Here is a 20165-nt window from a genome sequence, read left to right on the forward strand (position 1 = left end):
GTTCTCTGTAAAATAGTACAAGCATACGTTTTGCATTCAAACGTAGCCAGCCCATTGTAGTTGTGCTCTCTGCAGTAGAGTTTGAATGCTTGGCAGTTTAGCTCTAGAAAGGACCTCAATGTCTGGTGTCTTATCCTGCCAGATGATCTTCAGAATCTGCCTAAGACAGTTCAAATGGAAGCGATTCAGTTTCCTGGCATGGTGTTGGTATACCATCCAGGTTTCACAGGCATACAACAATGAGGTCAGCACAACAGCTCTGTAGACTTTCAGTTCAGTAGTAAGACTAATACCTCTTCTCTCCCACACTTTCCTTTGGAGCCTCCCAAACACTGAACTCGCTCTGGAAATGCATGCATCAACCACGTTATCAATGTGTACATCCCTAAAAAGTATACTGCAAAGATAAGCTAACTCATCCACAGCATTCAAAACTTCTCCATTTGCTGTAACCAATGGTTCTATATGTGGGTGGTGTAGTGCTGTCTGATGGAATACCTGATATACCCTGAAAGCATTATATAAAATAAAGATTTTATGGTAACATTATTTGGAACTTCAGATAGATAGATAGATAGATGGATGGATTGTTATTTGTCCTTCATTCTTGAAGAGGACCATGACATCAGGAAGGTGATGCTATGACTTTCAAGTAAATTAGATTTAAGTGAGGGAGGGCTGTGCAAAGTCACCAGCCTCACTTTCACCTCCAGAGCCATCTGGGTCCAGTGGCAAGATATAAATCAGGATGACTGGAGATGGCCCCCAAATGGATGGATGGATAGGTGATAAGTAGGTAGAGATAGATGTATAGATAGATGATAGGTAAAGTTAGATGCATAAAGAAATAGATGATGAATAGATAAAGATAGATACATAAAGATATGAGAGAGAGACAGAGAGAAAGACAGACTTGAAGCAACCTAGAGGGGAAGCAGTTAAATAAATTGTGGTCCATTAATGTACTATGATACAATTAAGACCTACAAGTATGAGGGAAAAAAGATCTGGAAAAGATCTTATGAAATAGCACAAAGTGAAAAAAAAGAGAATAGAAGGATAGTTGGTATATACACATCAACTACAAGTTTTTTAAATGGAAAAGTAAATGGGAATGAAGAGCCAGCAAAGAATTTGATAGACACTTTGAGAGGCTGACTGAATTTTCTGCATTTAAATTAGTTAATTTAAATAAGCATGGTTATAAAAGCAAGTTTATTGCATTATATTAATGCTGAATGTTAAATTAGTAAAAAAAAATCATTTGCATTAAAAAATCACCTGTGTGCTGCAGTTATGGGATGCATGCCCAGGATGACCCAAGTCCAAGGGACCCAAGGGAGTTAGTATAGGAAAAGAGGAGGCCTTGCTGCAATAAAAAGATGGCTCTGAATCAGAGGACCTGGGTTCAAATCCTGCCTCGGATGTGTATTACCTGTTTGACCTTGAACAAGTCACTTCACCTCTGGGCCTCAGGTTTCCCTATCTGTAAAATGAGGGGATTTGGAGCAGATGACCTCTGAAGTCCCTTCCAGCTCTGGATCTGTGACTCTGTGAATATCTACATCTTAATGCTTAATATCCAGTTCTCTGTGGCCTGGAGAGAGGGTAGTTTCAAGGGAAATAAGCTGAGGATGGTGGGTGGCAGGGTCAGATAAAGAATCCATCCCTAAATCAGAGAAGTCAAGAGGTTATTTGTATAAATGACAGACAAGTTTGTTGTAAGCCATAAACCCCAACAAATAACCTCTGGGCTCCTGAAGCATGAGACAAAAGAAGTTTGATGTCCATGGGTAGCCAGATGACACACTCCATGGACTAAGTCCTTTTAATAACGTTATTCGTGACTTTCATCCTCACTGGACTTCCATAAGAGAACTGTAATAGATTATAGAGTTATAGATTTAGAGTGTGACCTTCGAGGTCAGCTCCTCTAAGCCCCTCATTTTACAGATGAGAAAATCAATTATTTTGACTACTTGAAAACCTGTTCAAAGTATTCCAATGGAATTCAACACTTTAATAATTAAATAAGCATTTATTTATTTTGATATCTTTTGTTTTTATATTACCGACATTTCCAAATCTGTACATACACACACATACCCAGAGAGCCATCTGTTATAAAAAATACTTGAAAGAGGGGGGGAAACCACAGTTCCACAAAACTAAACAGCACAACAAAAAGATCTGATACTGTGGGCAGTCTTCCATACTCGGAGTCCTTCACCTCTGCGAGGAAGTCCTGTTGTCCTGCAAGGAAGGCCTGACTCTTCATGACCCCATTTGGGGTTTTCTTGGCAAAGATATGGGAGTGATTTCCCATTTTCATCTCTACTTCATTTTACAGATGAAGAAACTGAGGCAAACAGGATGAAGTGACTTGCCCAGGGTCACACAAGCTAGTAAGTATCTGAGGCTGGATTTGAACTCAGTTCTTCCTGACTCCAGGCCTGGCACTCTATCTACTGCGCCATCTAGCTGCAAAGGAGGGAGGGACATTCTTTCTCATGTTTCTTCTTTGGGGCCAAGCTTCCTCTTTATAATTTTGCAGCAATCACTTTTGATTGTCTTGGCTCTATCGATGTGATCATCGTGTGTATCGTTTTCCTGGTTCTGCTTGCTTCACTCTAAATCAGTTCACAGAGGAAACATTTATTTTGCATATACTTTGTGCCGGCAACTGCCCCAAGCCCTGCAGATAAGAAGAGAAAAACAAAATTGTCTTTGCTTTCAAGGTGCTTACAACAGAATGTGGGTTCATTGATGAACCCCAGGATGTAAGTGTTGGAAGAACGCTCACTGGCCATTTACTCGAAATGCGTGCAGGGAAACCCACTACCTCCTGAGGAAATCATTCGACTTTTGCACAGCTCTAGTCTTTTTTTTTCTTTTGCTAGGCAATGGGGTTAAGTGACTTGCTCAGGATCACAAAGCTAGTTAAGTGTCAAGTGTCTGAGGCTGGATTTGAACTCAAGTCCTCCTGACTCCAGGGCTGGTGCTCTATCTACTGTGCCACCTAGCTGCCCCTGCAGCTCTAATCTTTAGGAAGTATTTTCCCAACATTGAAATGAAATTGACTTTTTTTTTGGTGACTTCAACTCGTTGCTCCTAGTCCTGCTTTCCAAGGCAAAACCACACAAACCGAATCCTTCGTTAGCAGAAAAGTCCTTCATGTTCTTGAAGATAACTCTCTTATTTGCCTCCACTGTGCACCAATCTTTTTCTTCTCCAGGCTGAACATCCCCAGATCCTTCAACCAAAAGTCTGCCCAGTACAGAACATGATTCCTCCATGACTTAACAGAAGCTCTTTGAGGAGTTACTGTGGCCAAAATAGCAACCACCCTGTAGCCAGACTGGTAATGAATTTCTCCAAACCCAGCTTGCCTGGGCATTGGTGACATGGCTCATCCCTAAAGCTCTTTTAGCATAGCAGTACATGCTTACACTGAGCAGGTAGAGCCTGTGAGAACCCAGGGTCATTGCCACAACTCAATGAGTAAGCAGGGTATCGGCCCTCTTCTACTGGTGTTACAATGAACTCACTACTTGGACTGAGAGAAGACTTGAGTGGTCAGATTCTTTCAAGGTTGACTCCCACCCTGTACCCTTGGATTTTGGGGTTTCTAGCACCCCTAGACCGCAACACTTCCATAGAGGTCAGATTGAATGACCCAACCATTTCAAGCTGTTACACCTTAAAACAGTTGACAATCTTGTGATTTTCTTTAAGTTTATGGCTAATGATTGAATGTTAATTAATGCCCCCAGGAGAGGAAATCAATTAGAAATTAAATAAATTGAAGTCCTGTTGACATGATGCCCATCAAGGCTAATCAATTGTTTTAAATCAGATACTCTGACTTTATTGAAGCCATTAGTCAGTCCTAAGACTGAATAAAAATGATTGAATTTCCACAAGCATGTTCCTAATAAATGTGACTAGAAAATGCCTTCCCTGTCCTGCATACAGCCTCTGGGAAACAAATGAAGGATGTACCCTTCGCTCCTCCCTCCCCTTCCCCCTTTTCAGTGCTAATCTGTCCCTTCCCAAGCCAGTGAACAATGCCTTGAACTTTCGGTAAGACGAAAGCAATCTGAGAAAAAAACATTCACCCTAAGGGGCTAGAAATGTGTCATCCCTTTCAACCCTATTTATATTTTAAAAGAAAACCAGGGAGAAGGAATTGCTTAAAACAAAGGAATTCGTTAGTAATAGAGAAATTTCAAGCATCTACAGCAGAGTAGAATGATTTGGAGGCAGGCCAGACTTCCTAGTAGTTGCCAGATTTTGCTGTACTGGTGACCACATATAGTCCTATTAGGCCAGTTCTGTATAGGGACACAGCTCTAGAGTTCAAAGTCAGAAGGCCTAGCTTTGAATCCCATCTCTGTGACTCTACTATCTGTGGGATGTTGTGTAAATCTCTTTCCCTCTCAGCGCTTTCTCTTCTGATCAAACAAAACTAATGTGTATAAAGTACCTCGTAACCCTCACATCACCCTATAAATGTGAGCTTTTATTTTTTTATTTTGCTGTGGACCAGGACTATAATTTCCTCAGTATAAAGAATTCCCTTCGCCAATGCCAATTAATGCCAACTTATAGGCTAAGACACAGCTAGGATGTGTCAGAGGTGCCACCTGGCACCAGGGCTTCCTGACTCTCAGGGTGGCTCCCTATCTACAGTGATATACTGTTGTCTCTGAGCTACTGTCAATACTTATAAAATGGCAGATGTGAACAAGATGAGCTTGGAGGAGGGAGTGCATTCCAGCCTGGAAACTGGTAATGGAGTGTTCCACGTCAGGAACATAAAGAGAATGTAATGAACCTAGCTAAATCTTCATGGTAGATGATTGGGACTCGTAGTAACCATGAATAATTGTTGTAGGTACAACTTCTCATTACTCAGGATTGGTCTGGCCATGGATTTAGCCTTAGACTCACCCTGAAAGTTATATTTTTTGGGGTTTTTTTTAAGGGAGAAAAATGAATCCTTAACATAAGCTTGTTTTCTTATGATTTTCCAAAAAGTGGAAGCAAAGTTCTGGTTGGCTGGGGATCCCAGTTAGTTGAATTCCAATTAATCCAAGAGATGAGCTTCCTCTTCAGATAAGAACTGACCTAAAGGATCTCTAAGGTTCTCTGTGGCTATGAAAACTTCTGATTCTATAACTGAGATTTGAAAAGGATGTAAAAACTGCTGTATGTTATGAGTCTGATGTCAACCCATTACATAAAGGAAGTATTTCTAATTAAGTGAATATTTCCATTTTAAAATGTATTACTTTTCATTTCCTCATTCTCATAAAATATAAATGAGCTAATTCAATACCATGAATATGAATGTGTAGAATTAATATGTTTTGTAATTCTCGTATTTATAAAGCCCAGGACCTCATTTTGTTGCTGTACTCAGGGAGACAGGAGAGTTGAACTATGGGTATAGGAAGGTAGCAGCTGTTGCCAGCATCTCTAACAAGGGTACCAGGCTCTTCTACATTATGAAGCTGCCCAGAGACTGTATAGTAAAGGAGGAGAGCCCAAGCCTCTGAGATGGTATTCCTTAAATTAACCCTTACAACTGTGATTGTGGAGCTGAAAGAAAACTAAGATAGCCAGATGAGACTTCATTGTGTGAGCAATATGGCTTCTATGTTGGTGTTCCCGAGGTGTGTGTGTCCCTAGAGAAGATCTTGTGGATTGGGCTGTGCTCAAAGCTGCTGAAGATCTTAGACACAGAAAACCCTGAAGTGCCAGGAAATGATGACTCTGTCTTACAAAGACAGTGACAGCTATGTGGTCAGCAGCACCTTATGAGAGCTTCCTTTTTCTCTCAGGTGTGTCTTCGTCAGTGACTGTAGGACCCTGACATGTTAAGAAAATCTTTTTTTTTTAAATAGGTGTATCTATTTTAAAACATATTATTAACAAATAGCTTTATTTATTGTTTGAAAGTTTTTTATCACCAAACTGTTAGGAAAATATATAGCTAAATTGGCAACAGTGAATCATATTAAAAAATTACTTATGAAGTAAGTTTTCACTGATTTAAAAGAAATATCTTCTAATGCTAATAGATGTTTGAATTGAAAGTGACAATCTGTGGGCTAATCTTCCATCTGTGATTAATTCTATGACCTGTCAAGTCATCTAACTTAGTACTTTAGTTTCCCCATCTGTAAAATAGGAATGATGCCTACATCCAGGGATGACCTTTGGCCAAATGGTAAAGCAGACCAAGTTTGCAACACCCCCAAACGCATCCCTTCTGCATGATTTTGGTATCCATGTTCCTGCTCATCCGTCCCTCAGGCTGTTCAGTGTCTACCCATTTGCAGTTGGGCAACTAGGTGGCACAGTGGATAGAGCATTAGGCCTGGCATCAGGAAGGCTTATCATCCTGATTTCAAATCTGGCCTCAGACACTATACTAACTGTGTGACCCTGGGATAGTCACTTCACTCTTTTACCTCAGTTTTCTCATCTATAAAATGAGCTGGAGAAGGAAATGGTGAACCACTCCAGTATCTCTGTCAAGAAAACCCCAAATGGGGTCAAGAAGATTTGGACGTGACTGAAACAATGGAATGATACTATTGTGTGCTTTCTATGTGCCAGGCACTGTGCTAAGCACCAGAGATATAAAGATAACAGTTCTTATCCTCAGAGAATTTACATTCTACTGGGGGAGGGCAGGGCTGGGGAGGTGGCAGTGGGGGATACACCAGGGAAGCTGGAAATAAGAGCAAGATGATTTGCAAAGGACAAACAACTGGGGATCAGGAAAGACCTAGTATGAATTATTTCCAGGGGAAACTCGGTCTTTCAGAGATTTCTCAATACAACCAAACAGAAGAGTGGAGAGAGAAGAACTAAGAGAAATGAATAGGTGAACTTGGCAAAGGGAGTTTCAGTGTCGGACAAAAGCTGGTTTCTAGTTCCAGCTCTGCCATTAACTATTGGTGGGATCTTCATCAAATCCCTTTTTTCTCCTTCTCATTTTTCTCTTTGAAATGGAGGGCATTGTGAAATTAACCAGTCTCCTCTCCATAGAGAGATGGTGATCTGTAGGTGTAGACCAAGGCATCCACTGTTAGACATAGCCATTGGGTTGTCTTGTTTTTCTTACCTGTGTTCCATTATTACAAAGGAAGGGTTTATGTGCATAGCGGGTGAGTTATTGGGATGTGGTAGAATTTTTTTTAAAGGCAAAAAATAAAGCTTCATTTTAAAAAAAGAGATTGAAGGGGTTAACACTAGACAGTATCTAAGGTGCCTTCCAACTGAACATTCTATAAAACAGAGAGATGCTGTCTCATAGAAGCCCACAGGAAAATAGATTCAAAAACCACACTTAATGCATGACCAGTACTTAGTATATATCAACTAATTAATGTTCAGAAATCTCTCCAAAAGACAAGTGTCCTTAGCTATTTGTTATCAAGGACAAGGCAAGAGACTGTCTGCATTTCATATAGGCTGAGCCATTCATGAGCCAAGGATTTTGGGAAATGACAGATAGCTGTAATCCTGAAATTCTTAATTGTGGTTTAGGGGACAATGGACCTACTGTCAGCATAGGCAGCACCTAGCAGAATGGTATCACTCTGCTAAGTGGCAAACTACAGCAAACATTTATTGAGTACCTACTGTGTGCCAGGTACTGCAAATTACTGGGTTCTACTTAAAAGTTGGAAGATCGGGGTATGATTCCCAGCTGTCATTTACTAAGTATGTGAGTTAGTCTCTCTAAAGGAGCCTCAAGATAGGGATAATAAAAGGGAAGGAAAGGAGAAGGGGCAAGCATTTTTAAAGCTTTTACTATGTGCCAGGCATTGTGCTAAGTACTTTACAATTATTAATTCATTTGCTAAGTAATCCATCTCATTTGATGAATGATAGGTTGATGAATCTAATAAAACATTATTGATCAAAGAAGATAATATGTATAAAATGCAACATATTAAACTGTTACTATTGCCAAAAATTTGTGAATGATGATGACAGTAAACATAGATTTTCAGTCCCTTGATATCTATTAATTTATCGTTATTATTCTTTATCTGCTGTGTAACCCTGGGAAAGTCATTTAACCTCTGTCTGCCTCAGTTTCCTCATCTGTAAAATGGAGGTAATAATAGCAATAACTACACAGGGTTTTGTAAGAAGCAAATGAGATAATAGTTTTAAAGTATTTTGCAAACCTTAAAGCACTATATAAGTGACAGCTATTGTTATTATTGAATCATACTAAAAATCAGCCATCCATTATTTCCTAAATAGTGTACAATTTCTTGAGAACTGACTTGTGCTTTATCCCACAGACTGAACCTGAAATCATAGAAGAAACTAACATTGACCGAGTTAATGAGCCTCGAGGCTACCCAAGGTCACGCCAGGTGAAAGGTCATTCAGAGACGTCCACCCTCAGCTCTCAGCCATCCATTGATGAAGTCAGGCAGCAGATGCACATGCTGCTGGAAGAAGCATTCAGCTTGGCCTCCGCAGGCCACAGTGGTCAGAACAGGCAACAAGACGCTTATGGCTCAGCCCAGCACTTCCCTTACTCCGAAGTGGTAACGAGCGCCCCTGGGACCATGACCCGCTCAAGGGGTGGAATGCAGTGGGTGCCTACCTATAGACCAGAAATGTATCAGTACAGTTTGCCAAGGCCGGTAAGTTACCATTTCATGTGTTACCGGTCATCTTATATCAGAGAGACTCCTGTCTTAGGGGGAACACCAGTTTCGTTCTTGAAAAGCACTGCCTTAATGGCCCTGTGGCCACCATGTTGTAGTGTACTGGAAAGAGCCCTGGATGTGGAATTCCTAAGAGCCCTGGTTCTAGTCCTAAGATCTGCTGCTTTCTGGCTATGTGACCTTGAGCAAGTTGCTAAGCTTCCCTGAAATTCAACTGCCACATATTTTAAATGAGGATAATGATAGTTATACCACCTAATTCACAAGGTGACTTTGGGAATCGGGTTAAACAATGCACATAAAGTATCTGACCAACGTTAAGCTCCACACAGATGTAACCTGTCATAAGGGGTTAGGAGGTTAATCAGAGATCAATTCCCTTACATTATTATTACCAATGTACCTTGACTAATGTCACACTGCTAAGAGGAGACATGGTATGACGTTGTGGATAGGATGGATACTAGACTAGCTTTGGCTCCAAATCCTTCCCCTGATATAGACTAGCTGTGTAACTATGAACAAAGGACAGGCAGTGTGGTATAATGAAAGGAGTCAGAAGACTTGGGTTCAAATTCTGCTTCTAATAGCTGTGTGACTTTTGACAAGTCACTGAATCTCCCTGGGCCCCAATTTCCTTATCTATAAAACAAGGGGTCATCTTAGACAGCCTCTGAGATCCCTTCCAGCTCCAGACCTATGATTCTATGGTTCAAATTCCACCTCTGAGGCTTATTGTATGACCTTAGACAAGTCATTGCATTTCCCTAAGTTTCCTCATCTGTAAAACGAGGGGGCTGGACTCCGTGGCTTCTGAGGCCTCTTATGATTCTAAGGGATGGAATTTCTCAGTGCTGCTGGGCAACTGTCCAAGACTACAAATTACCAATGAGTTCCCAATCTGCACTGAAGAAGGGAGTTTCCATGTGGGGAGTTCTACTTTGATGAAATCAAAGGTTGAAACCAAGGTGGGGGGAAAGTCCTATTGCTTCATCTTACCACAGCAAGGAAGTGACTCCAGGATTCTGAAGATTATACCAATGGAGTGTGAGTTCTGATAGGTCCTTCAAACTTAGAAATGCTTTTAGTATGGACCGGCCAATATATTGTCTGAAGAACCACCTAGTTAAGCGTAGAGAGGCCCCTCGCCAAATAGCAATGAATTTTGGTGCCCACAGCAAACTCATGGATCCATCTGCCAAAGTCTAGAGGGGTCATGACCTTCATCATTGGAAGGCATAACCATACTAGCTGTGTGATGATAAGCAAGGAAGAAGTGCGATGCAGTGGAAAGAGATCTGGATCAGAGTCACAAGACCTGGGTTCCAGTACAGATGAAATTACAGATCAGAAGCTCAGAGATCTCCAGAAAGAAGGAACCTTAAAAACCACCTAGTCAACCCCCTCATTTTCACCAGTGAGAAAAAATGAATCCCGAAGTCACACGGGTAGAACGTATCAAAGCCAGGATTTGAACTCAGCTCCTATGACTCTAATTTTAATGATCTTTCCACTGTACTAAAGTATAAAGTACTATAATTATTTGCCTTAAGCTTTATGTTGGGTGGTATGTGCATAAGGTGCCGTCATGTACGAGAAGTAATTTTTTTAAACCCATTTTCTTTTCACAAAAGCATGTCCTTTGGTTTTTCATTTTCCAAGCCTTGGAAAATGTATCATACCCTAGTGCGTGAGACATTCAGTTTCTCTTTCTCTTCTCATATCTCACAGCTCTTTTCCTTCAGTCTCTGCAGTATCCCATGCCTACAGTGCTCCTTTCATCTTGTCCCCTGGAGTCTCTTTAAACCCCTCTCAGACACTCTGTCTTCATCAGGAGTTCCACTCTAGTGCCCTGCAGGCTGCAGGCACTTGACAAATGCTTCTCCACGTCCCATCTTCCTCTGTGAATGTCATTCTCTTTTCTGACCTCCTCATTTGAGCGTAACCCACCAAATATTTCCTCCTCACTCAGTTCTCAAGTTATATCCCCTTCCCTTCAAATGAATTCGTGGCCTCATTTTTTTTCTCTTTTCCATTCCTTCCCATCAATATAATGCCCTGGATGTGGAGTCAGAAACTCAGATACACAGAGATATCCTCCAATTCCAAGATGACTCATTGGATTGACTTGAAATGTTCTGATTTAAGGGACCAAAGGAGACCTTCAGACATCAGAGAGAAAAGCTTAGGAGACAAGGATAAAAGACCCAGGCAGTGATCAAAGAGAAATCACAGCTCACTGAAAATCACATCATAGTCCAATGGAAAAAAAAAATGTTTTCCCTTCAAAACCATCCTGGACCACGTGAAAACAAAAATGTTATGAAATAATGATGTGGTAGTAGAATGGGGAGGATAATAAGAGAAGGCATCTCAGCATTATATCTCATTAAAAAAGGCCACCTAAAATGGGTAATTACTGAGCCATAGGGTATCTGAGAGATCAGAAGAATGAAATTAAAAACAAGGCCTTTGTTATCAGGATTTTTTTCTTGCCAACAACACCTTCTGTACAAATTTTATGAAAGGAGAAAGTGCTTAGCAATTCACAGTGGAAATGATGATTCTGAACACCAGCTATCACAATGTAACCTGTCCTATTATGATGGGAGAAATCAATATAAATGGTGGCCATTTGAAACCACGGCTATGATTACCTTTCATTGTCGCCAGAGAGGGAAAGGCAGCCATCACAAGGTCGAGATCAGAGCCTTCCCCCCAGGATAATTGAAAGCCAGTGGTTTTAAATGCTGCTGTCAGGGCCAATGCCATTTAAATCATGATAAAGGTTACTCCTGGCAATTTGAAAATTTCTGTGCTGCAGTCTGGGAGACTTTTGATCATGCTTTACAGGTGCAGTCTGTGAAAAAAAAAGAATTGTACTAGGCACCTAATGACCAGTCAGAGTTCTTTTACAGTGTAATATGTCTTTGCCAAAAAGGCGGAAAGATATTTGGAAAGTCATCGGGCTCATTTATAATACTGGAGCAAGGAAATGGCTCCGGCTGGAGACAAGACCTCTTCATTTGTCAACCAAGAGTATTTAAGAGCCAATCAATCAATAAGTACTTATTAAGTGGGTACTGTCAGGCATTGTGCTAAGCCCTGGGGATACAAGGAAAGGCAAAAACAGTCCTGCCCTCAGTGAGGTCACATTCTCATGGGAGAGAGAATATACATACACATACATAGACATACATATATGTGTGTGTGTGTGTGTGCGCATGTGCCAGGTACTGTGATAAGCACTGGAATTGCACAGATTCCATCCCCTTCCCCTTCCCTAAGAAAAAAAATCCTGCCCTCAAGGAGCATACATTCAATCTGGGAACATGTATAAATAAATATAAAATAGATATATATTGGAGGAGGCCATCCCTAGCAGCTGGAGGGAGTGGGATAAACTTCCTATAGGAGGGGACATGAGCTGAGCTTTAGAAGAAATAATGGATTCTAAGGGAGAGAAATCAGACCTATATGTGTGTTGCTTCCCTCTTCCTTCTCCCCCTCTTTTATTTCAAAGCCTTCCCTCTTTTCTACATGCACACCCTTTAGGCTACACTTTGATATAGGGGGTGTGTGTGTGTGTGTGTGTACTTTTTCTATCCCGCCTTCAAGATTGCCCTTGATATTTATTTCAACCTGATTTCAACCTGAGTACTGTATAATCGGTCATCGAGCATTTATTAAGCACCTATTGCCGTACAATAGGGCAGATGGGTGGTACAGCAGATACACTGCAGGGTCTGAAATCAGAAGGACTCAATTTTTTGAGTTCCGATCTGGCCTCAGACATTTATTGGTTCTGTGACCCTGGGCAAGTCACTTAATCCTGTTTGCCTCAGTTCTTCATCAATAAAGTGAAAAGGAAATGACAAACCAGTCCAGGATCTTTGCCAAGAAAGCCCCAACTAGGGTCACAAAGAGTCAGACATGACTGAAAAATAACTCAGCAACAGAATTACTGTGCTAGTGATGTGGATATTGGTGGGGTAGAAGAAGGCACCCCGTATGACTTACCCCTGGCCTAATGACCCCTCCCATACCACCTCAAACAGCCTTGTTCTTACCAGCAAGACTCAGGGTCAGGAATAAACCTGAGAGCTGACGTCGGTCAGATTTTCCTCTCCTCTGTCATGCACACAGGTTTGCCCTCATCTACTCCTGCTTAGCCCCATACCCCTCTCCCCTCAAATATCTATGTCAAGAGTTTGGCTGTAGGGTTGGGTTTAAGCATGAAGAAAATTTGGCCTTCTAATCTCAGGGCCCTCACTGTGTGCCCAGAAAAGCTGCTCTGAGCACAGAGCTCCCTAGGCACAAGTGAGGAGGTCGGGTTCTGTATCACCTCTAGTGAATCCTGATAGCACACAGAACCGTCAGCTGCTGCTTGTCTCATATGGGTTATTACATCTAGTACAGATATTCTTAGACGCGATGGTTGTTTGCTTCCTTTGGCCCAGGAAAGAAAATGAAGTGGATATTGTGCTGGCTTCAGAAGCTTTAATTCAAATCCTTCCCCTGCTATTAGCTACCCATGTGACATTGAATAAGTCATTTATGCTCTCTGAGCTTCAGTTTCCCTCATCTGTAAAAGGAAGAAGATGGACTGGATGGCCTGTAAGGTCCTTTCCATCTCTAAATCTGTGATCCTATAATCCTAAGAGAGGAATAGCAAACTCCTCTTGATGAAGTTGGGGAAGGGGATTTTCTGTTCATTCATTCAGCAAAGTTTTATTGAACCCTCTTCTCCTCCCCGCCCCCAACCCCTGGCTAAGCATAGGAGGGGATAAGGAGATAAAGAAAACACTTGACCTCAAGCATTCATAATTGAAGAAAATGAAGTATTTCCAATTGGCAAAGAGATTTTATACTCATCACACTCATAGCCATGTGATTGGTAGATGTTTAGTAGTTTTAGAAAATCTGAGGAAATTGGTCAGCCAGCAAGCATTTAGAAATGTGCCAGGCACAGTGTAAAGGACTGGGAATACGAAGAAAGACAAAAACATAGTCCTCACCCTCAAGGAACTCAATTCTAATAAGGGAGATAATATGCAAATAACTATGTACATACAAGATCTATACACAGTGTTAATTAAAGGGAAAATAATCTTAGAGAGGAAGGCGCCAGCACCTGGGAGAAACCAGGCAAAGCTTCCTAATGAATATTGTTTTCTTCAATTATGAATGCTTGAATCAGGTGTTTTCTTTATTGCCTTATCCACTCCTGTCCTTAGCCAGGGACTTGCTGAGGGGGTTTCAATAAACTTTCATGAATGAATGAATGAACATCTGAGTCTTGAAGGAAATCAGGGAAGCAAGGTGTAGACAAGGAGGGAAAGCATTCTGGGTATAAGGGATAACCAATGCAAGGGCTAAGTCAGGAGATGGAACGTCCTCTAATCGAAGAAGATTAGATCAGTAGGTGGAGGGTCAAGTTCTGAAAGGCTTTAAATGTCAAACTGAAGCAAGACCATTTCATGTGCTGCATATAAGAAGCCACCACAGCCTAGTGGACTCTTAGGAAAAGAGCCCTGAATGTGGAATCAGGAGATGGCCTCCAGAGTCCACTTTCTCCCTCTTAGTAGCCCTGTGATCTTGAGACAGTTGCCAAGACTCCATTTATTGTCACCTCTTTTAAAGCAGCCCCCTCAATGTAACTACACAATTGCCAAAATTAAAGAAGCAAGGTTTTACTGTAAGATTGAAGAAAACACAACAGACCCTAAAAAGAGACCCCTGAGATACTTTGTTGCTTGCAATAGGAGTTAGTCAGGACTCCTACAGGGACTTCTCCTCTCACATCAATTTGTTGATGCCTGGGGCCCCTCTTGTGATGTTACTCTTAAGCAACACCTCTGATGGGGGAATGCTTCCTCTGACACATTGGATGAAGTCTTCACCACTTCAAGGGAGAAGGCATACAGTTTGTGAGTCTGGAAAGAGACAGAGTTCTAGAGGCAGCTAGGTGACACCTGGAGTCTGGAAGACCTGAGTTCAAATCCAGCCTCAGATGCCTTACTAGTTGTATGACCCTGGGAAAGTCACTTAACCTCTCTTTGCCTCAGTTTCCTCATCTTTAAAATGGGAGCAATAATTGCACCTACCTCGTAAGGCTGCTGTGAGGATCAAATGAGATAGTATTTATGAAGTGTTTTGCAAACTTTGAAGTGCTATATAAATGCTAGCTATCGTTATTATTCTAATGACTCAGTACTGGACTAAGGCGGAGATCTGTCAGCTGACCTCTGACCTTATCCAGGGAGCAGGAATCCTGTTGATCTCCGTCTGTCTTCCGTTTCGGATTTAGTGCCAACTAAAATTCTATCTTCTATAAGAAGCCTTTCCTTTGTTGCTATTTGTTACTTAGGCATTTCAGTTTTGTCCAACTCTTTACGACCCAGTTTGGGGTTTTCTTGGCAAAGATACCAGAGTGGTTTGCCATTTCCTTCTCCAGATCAATTGACCCCTCTTAAATCTAGTGCCTTCCCTCTGTTAACTATTTCCTTTTTATCCTGTATCCAGCTTGTGTTGTATGTATTTGTTTGCATGTTATCTCCTCCATTAGACTGTAAGCTCCTTGAGGGAAAGGACTGTCTTTTGCCTCTTTTTATATCCCCAGGCTTAGCAAAGTGCCTGGCACACAGTAGGTGCTTAATAAATGTTTATCGATTGATTGATATGGTTAATTCAAATCTCCCTCTGACACCAGGGAAGGGTATCTCCCAGTCATGGAAGAAGACTCTACCCCATATAGTCCTGTTGGTGGCAAAGTGGCTGGCAAGAAGATGGCAGGGGAATAAGGTGACACACAGCTGGAAACACCTGGATATAGTGCCTCATGTTATAAGGTCCTGCGCTAATAACATCCTTGGTCACCCAGCTTGGAAACCTCCAGTAACGTAAAGCCCACCATCTCCTGAGTCCTTCATTCGACTTTTAGATAACTGTCATCTTCAGGAATTTTTCTTCTGTGATGTCATCAGTTTGGACATATGCTCTGCTCTGTTGATATAGATCACAGCCCAAACATATGCCCATCCTGTGTGTCCTCCAAGGAGTTAATAAAAATAGGGTCTACCTAACATGCCTTTTTTTCTTCTGACACCATGAAGGTACCAGTGACACACTCAGATCCATAATCCTTTGCCCACACCCTATGATCAACCCATTTTCTCTTCCTGTCATATATCTCCCTTTTGTACTCATACTCCCTGGCCCTTCCCCTCCTGGACAGAATAAAGGAAACATTTCCTGAAAGTCAGAAAGCCCAGGAAGAAACTGAGCATAAAACACCAGTTTGCTCCCAGCTCAGGCCCTTTTCTGCTACTGTGCTCTGAGGAGGCTGTAGGAATTCTAAGGAACCTTTTCCCCTTCATGGGTAAAAATGCCTCCTTGGAGGCTCCAGGCTGCTGTGTTGGCAAATGAAACCCAGGACTGGCTTCAGAGGTTGAGCCGCCTGTTTACCCAAGCAACATCTCCTGGCCTTCTCTCTAGATGTAACATTCATTTGACTTTTTAGTTATGTTAGTGTTTGATTGTCTTCCCCCCTCCCTTCTGCCATTTGTAAAAACCTCAGATAAGAGAGAAAAAACTCTGCAGCCAGAGTAGGCGGTGAGAATGAGTAGCTGTCAAAATCCAGACCCTGGCAAGTGTGTTTCCATTTAAGAGCAGCCAACAAGCAGTTAATCAGCCAGTATATATTAAGTGCCGAGTCAGTAAAAGGCCTGTGAATACAAAGACATGAATGAAACAGTCCCTGCCCTCAGAGAGCTATTCTGTGACATGTACAAATAAAAATATCTGTAAAAATAGATTCATGGTCACTTTGCTGGGGAGGGTGTACTAGCAGCTGGGGGATCAGAGAAGGTGGCCCTTGAACTGGACTCTTAAGAGACAGATGGGAGAAGGGTGTGCATAGTAGGGATGAGAGACAGTCTATGCAAAGACATCGATAAAGGAGATGGAATGTTTCCCATGAGAAATAGCAAGAGTCAGTATGGCTAGACCAAAGAGCACGTAATAATTAGGCTGGAAAGGGAGGTTGAGGCCAGGATCATGAGATCATAGATTGATAGCTAGGAGAGACCTTGGAGTCCCTCTACCAATTTGCAAGTGAGGAAACTGAGGCCGAGACTGATCAAGTGACTTGCCTAAGGTCAGACAGGTGGTAAGTGGAAGAGCCAGGATTTGGAGTCATTTGAAAGGAGGTGAGTAAATATAGTAATATGCATATGGACTTTTTGGGTCCGTGGATTTCAGTTTTTTTAATAGTTTGGAGGGTTGGGGGGTTTGTGAACATCATTTACTTGTTTCTTTCAGGCCTACAGGTTTTCCCAGCTTCCTGAGATGGTCATGGGGTCTCCCCCGCCTCCGGTACCTCCCCGCACTGGGCCTGTCGCTGTTGCTTCTCTCAGACGGTAATTTGCTACATTTATTTTTATTTTGCTCTTTTTTGGAGAATCTAGATTCACTGGGCTCATGCAGGCAGCAGCAGTAAGGTGCTACATGCTTTGACCAGTCATCTAACAAAGAAATAAGAGTTGCCTCTAACCAGTTCCCTGATAGGTTTTGCCAGAAGGCTCTTGGGTAACACAAAACATGCCCTGTGTCCAAAGGGCTCGGTGTGTTCTGACAGAAGGGAAAGCAAAGGGAATGGAACACATTTCACGTCTCTCTCTTTTTTTTTTTTAAACAACACTAGAATCAAGAAAAAGATGAAAAGGAAGATAAAGAGACAGAAAGAAAAAGAAAAGGGGGGTGGAGATAGAGCAGGAGGTGGGTGCTGCACGTACCAGATTCTCAGTCTTATCACACAAGTTGGAGGAGAGGGGCGGAGGGAAAGTGACGTACATCCTCCTTGGAAAGGGCCTTGCCTTTGTTTCCCCCAAGATGAAAATGTGACACCATCCACAAAAGCATACTGACTGGTTTCAGTGGAATATATTCATGGAGGCTGGGTGGGGAGGACCCTGAATCCCAACCCCAGAGTAATCAAGCCTTCCTTTATAGAGAGCTCAGTACTTTTGGAACTTTCCAAGTGACTCTGTTTCCCATAAGCAGCTCAGCTTGGTTTCAAATCCATGGAATATCATGATCCTGTGCTGGGTACTCCCAGTTTACACACACACACACACACACACACACACACACACACACACACACACACACACATACACACACACACACACTTCAGCTTCCTTTTGTGTGTTTCCCTTGATTAGATTGTCAGCTTTTGAGGGCAAGCACGGTATTTTTCTAATTTGTATCCCCAGAGCTTTTAACATAGTACCTGGCATAATAAACAATTATTGAATTGAATTAAAAATCAAGAGCCTTGGGTTTTAGTCCTGACTCTCACTGTATCACTTTGAAGTCCCTCCCCTTCTCTGGGCCTCAGTGTCTCTAGCCTCCTCAGAGCAGAGTAGCAACAGAAGGGCCTGATTCTGCCAAATTAGGATATTGGACTAGAGGATTTCATAGACTTGAGGTTTAGAGCTAGATTTTGAGACAATCTAATATTTGTCAGTTGAGGAAACTGAGGCCCAGAGACGTTAAATGACTATTTTCAGGTCATACAGGAAACAATAGCAGAGCTCGGTTTCAAACCCAATTTTTCTCCCTCCAGACCTAGCCTTCTTCCTGTTTCACATGCTGCCTCCCCACCCTGAGATGTTTGTGAGATTCTCTGATGCTAAAAGGATTCCCTCTCCTTAATCCAATTCTGGGTACATTATTCTGGTAAAGGACGTTGATCAATTACAGAGTATCCAGAGGAAAGCTGCCAGGATGGTGAAGAGCTTTGAGTTCCTGCCCTGTTAGGAGCAATTGAAGGAGCAGGGAATGTTCAGCCTGGAGAAGAAGGGAGTTAGAAGAAAAGCATCTTCAATTGCTGGACTCACGTGTGGAAAGTGGATTAGACCAGTTCTCTAGAGCCAGAGGGCAGAAGGAGGGACAATGGATGCAAGGTGCAAAGAGGCAGATTTCAGCTCTCAGTCAGGAAAAGCTTCCTAACAATTGAGCAGGCTGCCTCGGGAAATACCATGTTCCCCCCCTCAGTGAAGGGCTTCTCTTAAAGCCTGGATGACCATTTGTTAAGTGTGGGGTAGAGGGAATTCTTGTGCACATGCAGGTTAGTCTAAGGAGCTCTTGAGGCCCCCCAGCTCCAGAATTTTGATTTTGTTGCTGTGAACTTGGAAAGCTAATTCCAAAAGGCTTTATGAGCCGACAGTTATAATGTTGCAGTGTCTGCAGAGAGCAGGGGTCAGGGAAGACAGAGGACCAGAGGCTCATAGCCAAACAGATGTCGTCTGAGGCAGCCACAGTAAGGAAGTCTGCACTAAGAATGAATTCTACCTTTCAACCAAATTGAATGGGAAAATGGAGAATCTGGATTTTCCCGAAGTGGCTGCATTCCTGGACTATTTCTGGAGAAAGTTTGGGTTTGGGCATCCCTCCCATCAGTCAATCAAGAAGTATTCATTAAGCCCTTATTTATTATTATTATTATTATTATGATGTAGTTTTATGATTACATAATCATAATATATAATATTATTTATTATTTATTAAGCCAAGCCCTATGTTAAGCCACAGAGATAAAAAGAAAGGCAAGGGGGCAGCTAGGGGGTGCAGTGAATAGAGCACTGGCCCTGAAGTTGGAAGGACCTGAGTTCAAATCTGGCCTCAGACCAAACACCTGACGCTTACTAGCTATGTGACCCTGGGCAAGTCACTTAACCCCAATTGCCTAAAAAAAAAAAAGGGGGCAAAAATAAGGTCCCTGTCATTAGTGTCAGCTCCTTGAGTTCACATTCTAATAAGGGAGAAACACACACACACACACACACACACACACACACACACTTGACATACTCATTGTAAATGGGAGGTAATCTTAGAGGGGAAAATACTAGTAAGGAGGAGAACTGGAAAAGATCTGTTATAGAAGGTACAATCTGAGTCATCCGTGGCTACCTTCAAGATTCAGCTCAAAACCTTCCTTGTGCAATAGACCTTTCCCAGTCTTCCATTTTACTGGTGTCGTCCCTTGGAGTTTGCCTTCCATATACTGGATATGTCATATGAATGCACAATAGGCAGAAGGGAGGAGGGAGATAACTACAGGCTTGGGGGGTGACCAGTACAAAGGCACAGTGTCGTACAAGGAACAGCAGGTAGCCCTGTGTAGACAGATTGCTGAGCTCATGAAGGGGAGAAAAGTGTAAGAAAGGGAGGAAGGGGCCCAAGTTGGGATGGTCTTTAAAAATCAAACAGAAGAGTCTTGATTTGATCTTGGAGGTTATGGGCAGCATCTTTGTACATGGCCACTCAGGGGCTTCCACGGGTGTTTCTCCAATGTTCTCCTTTTCTGTCTTGCCATGTCTAGGACACGGGTTTGGTATCTGTCCCTCCTTCCCAGTCCCTTCTTCATTCTTAGATAACTGATTCTTCCAC

The 20165-nt window shown here is 42.2% G+C and overlaps 1 protein-coding gene across 1 annotated transcript in view; it reads left to right on the top strand.

Annotated features, from left to right (window-relative positions):
- KIAA1549L (KIAA1549 like) overlaps positions 1-20165 on the top strand; it is a 310713-nt gene that overhangs the window by 273153 nt on the left and 17395 nt on the right. The window contains 2 exon segments of the mRNA XM_078148701.1: positions 8334-8684; positions 17031-17128. Of these exon segments, the coding sequence (XP_078004827.1) occupies positions 8334-8684; positions 17031-17128 (449 nt within the window).

The sequence above is a fragment of the Phascolarctos cinereus genome, unplaced genomic scaffold (assembly GCF_003287225.1).
Source record: "Phascolarctos cinereus isolate Bilbo 61053 unplaced genomic scaffold, phaCin_HiC Scaffold_9;HRSCAF=440, whole genome shotgun sequence".
Classification (NCBI taxonomy): Eukaryota; Metazoa; Chordata; class Mammalia; order Diprotodontia; family Phascolarctidae; genus Phascolarctos; species Phascolarctos cinereus.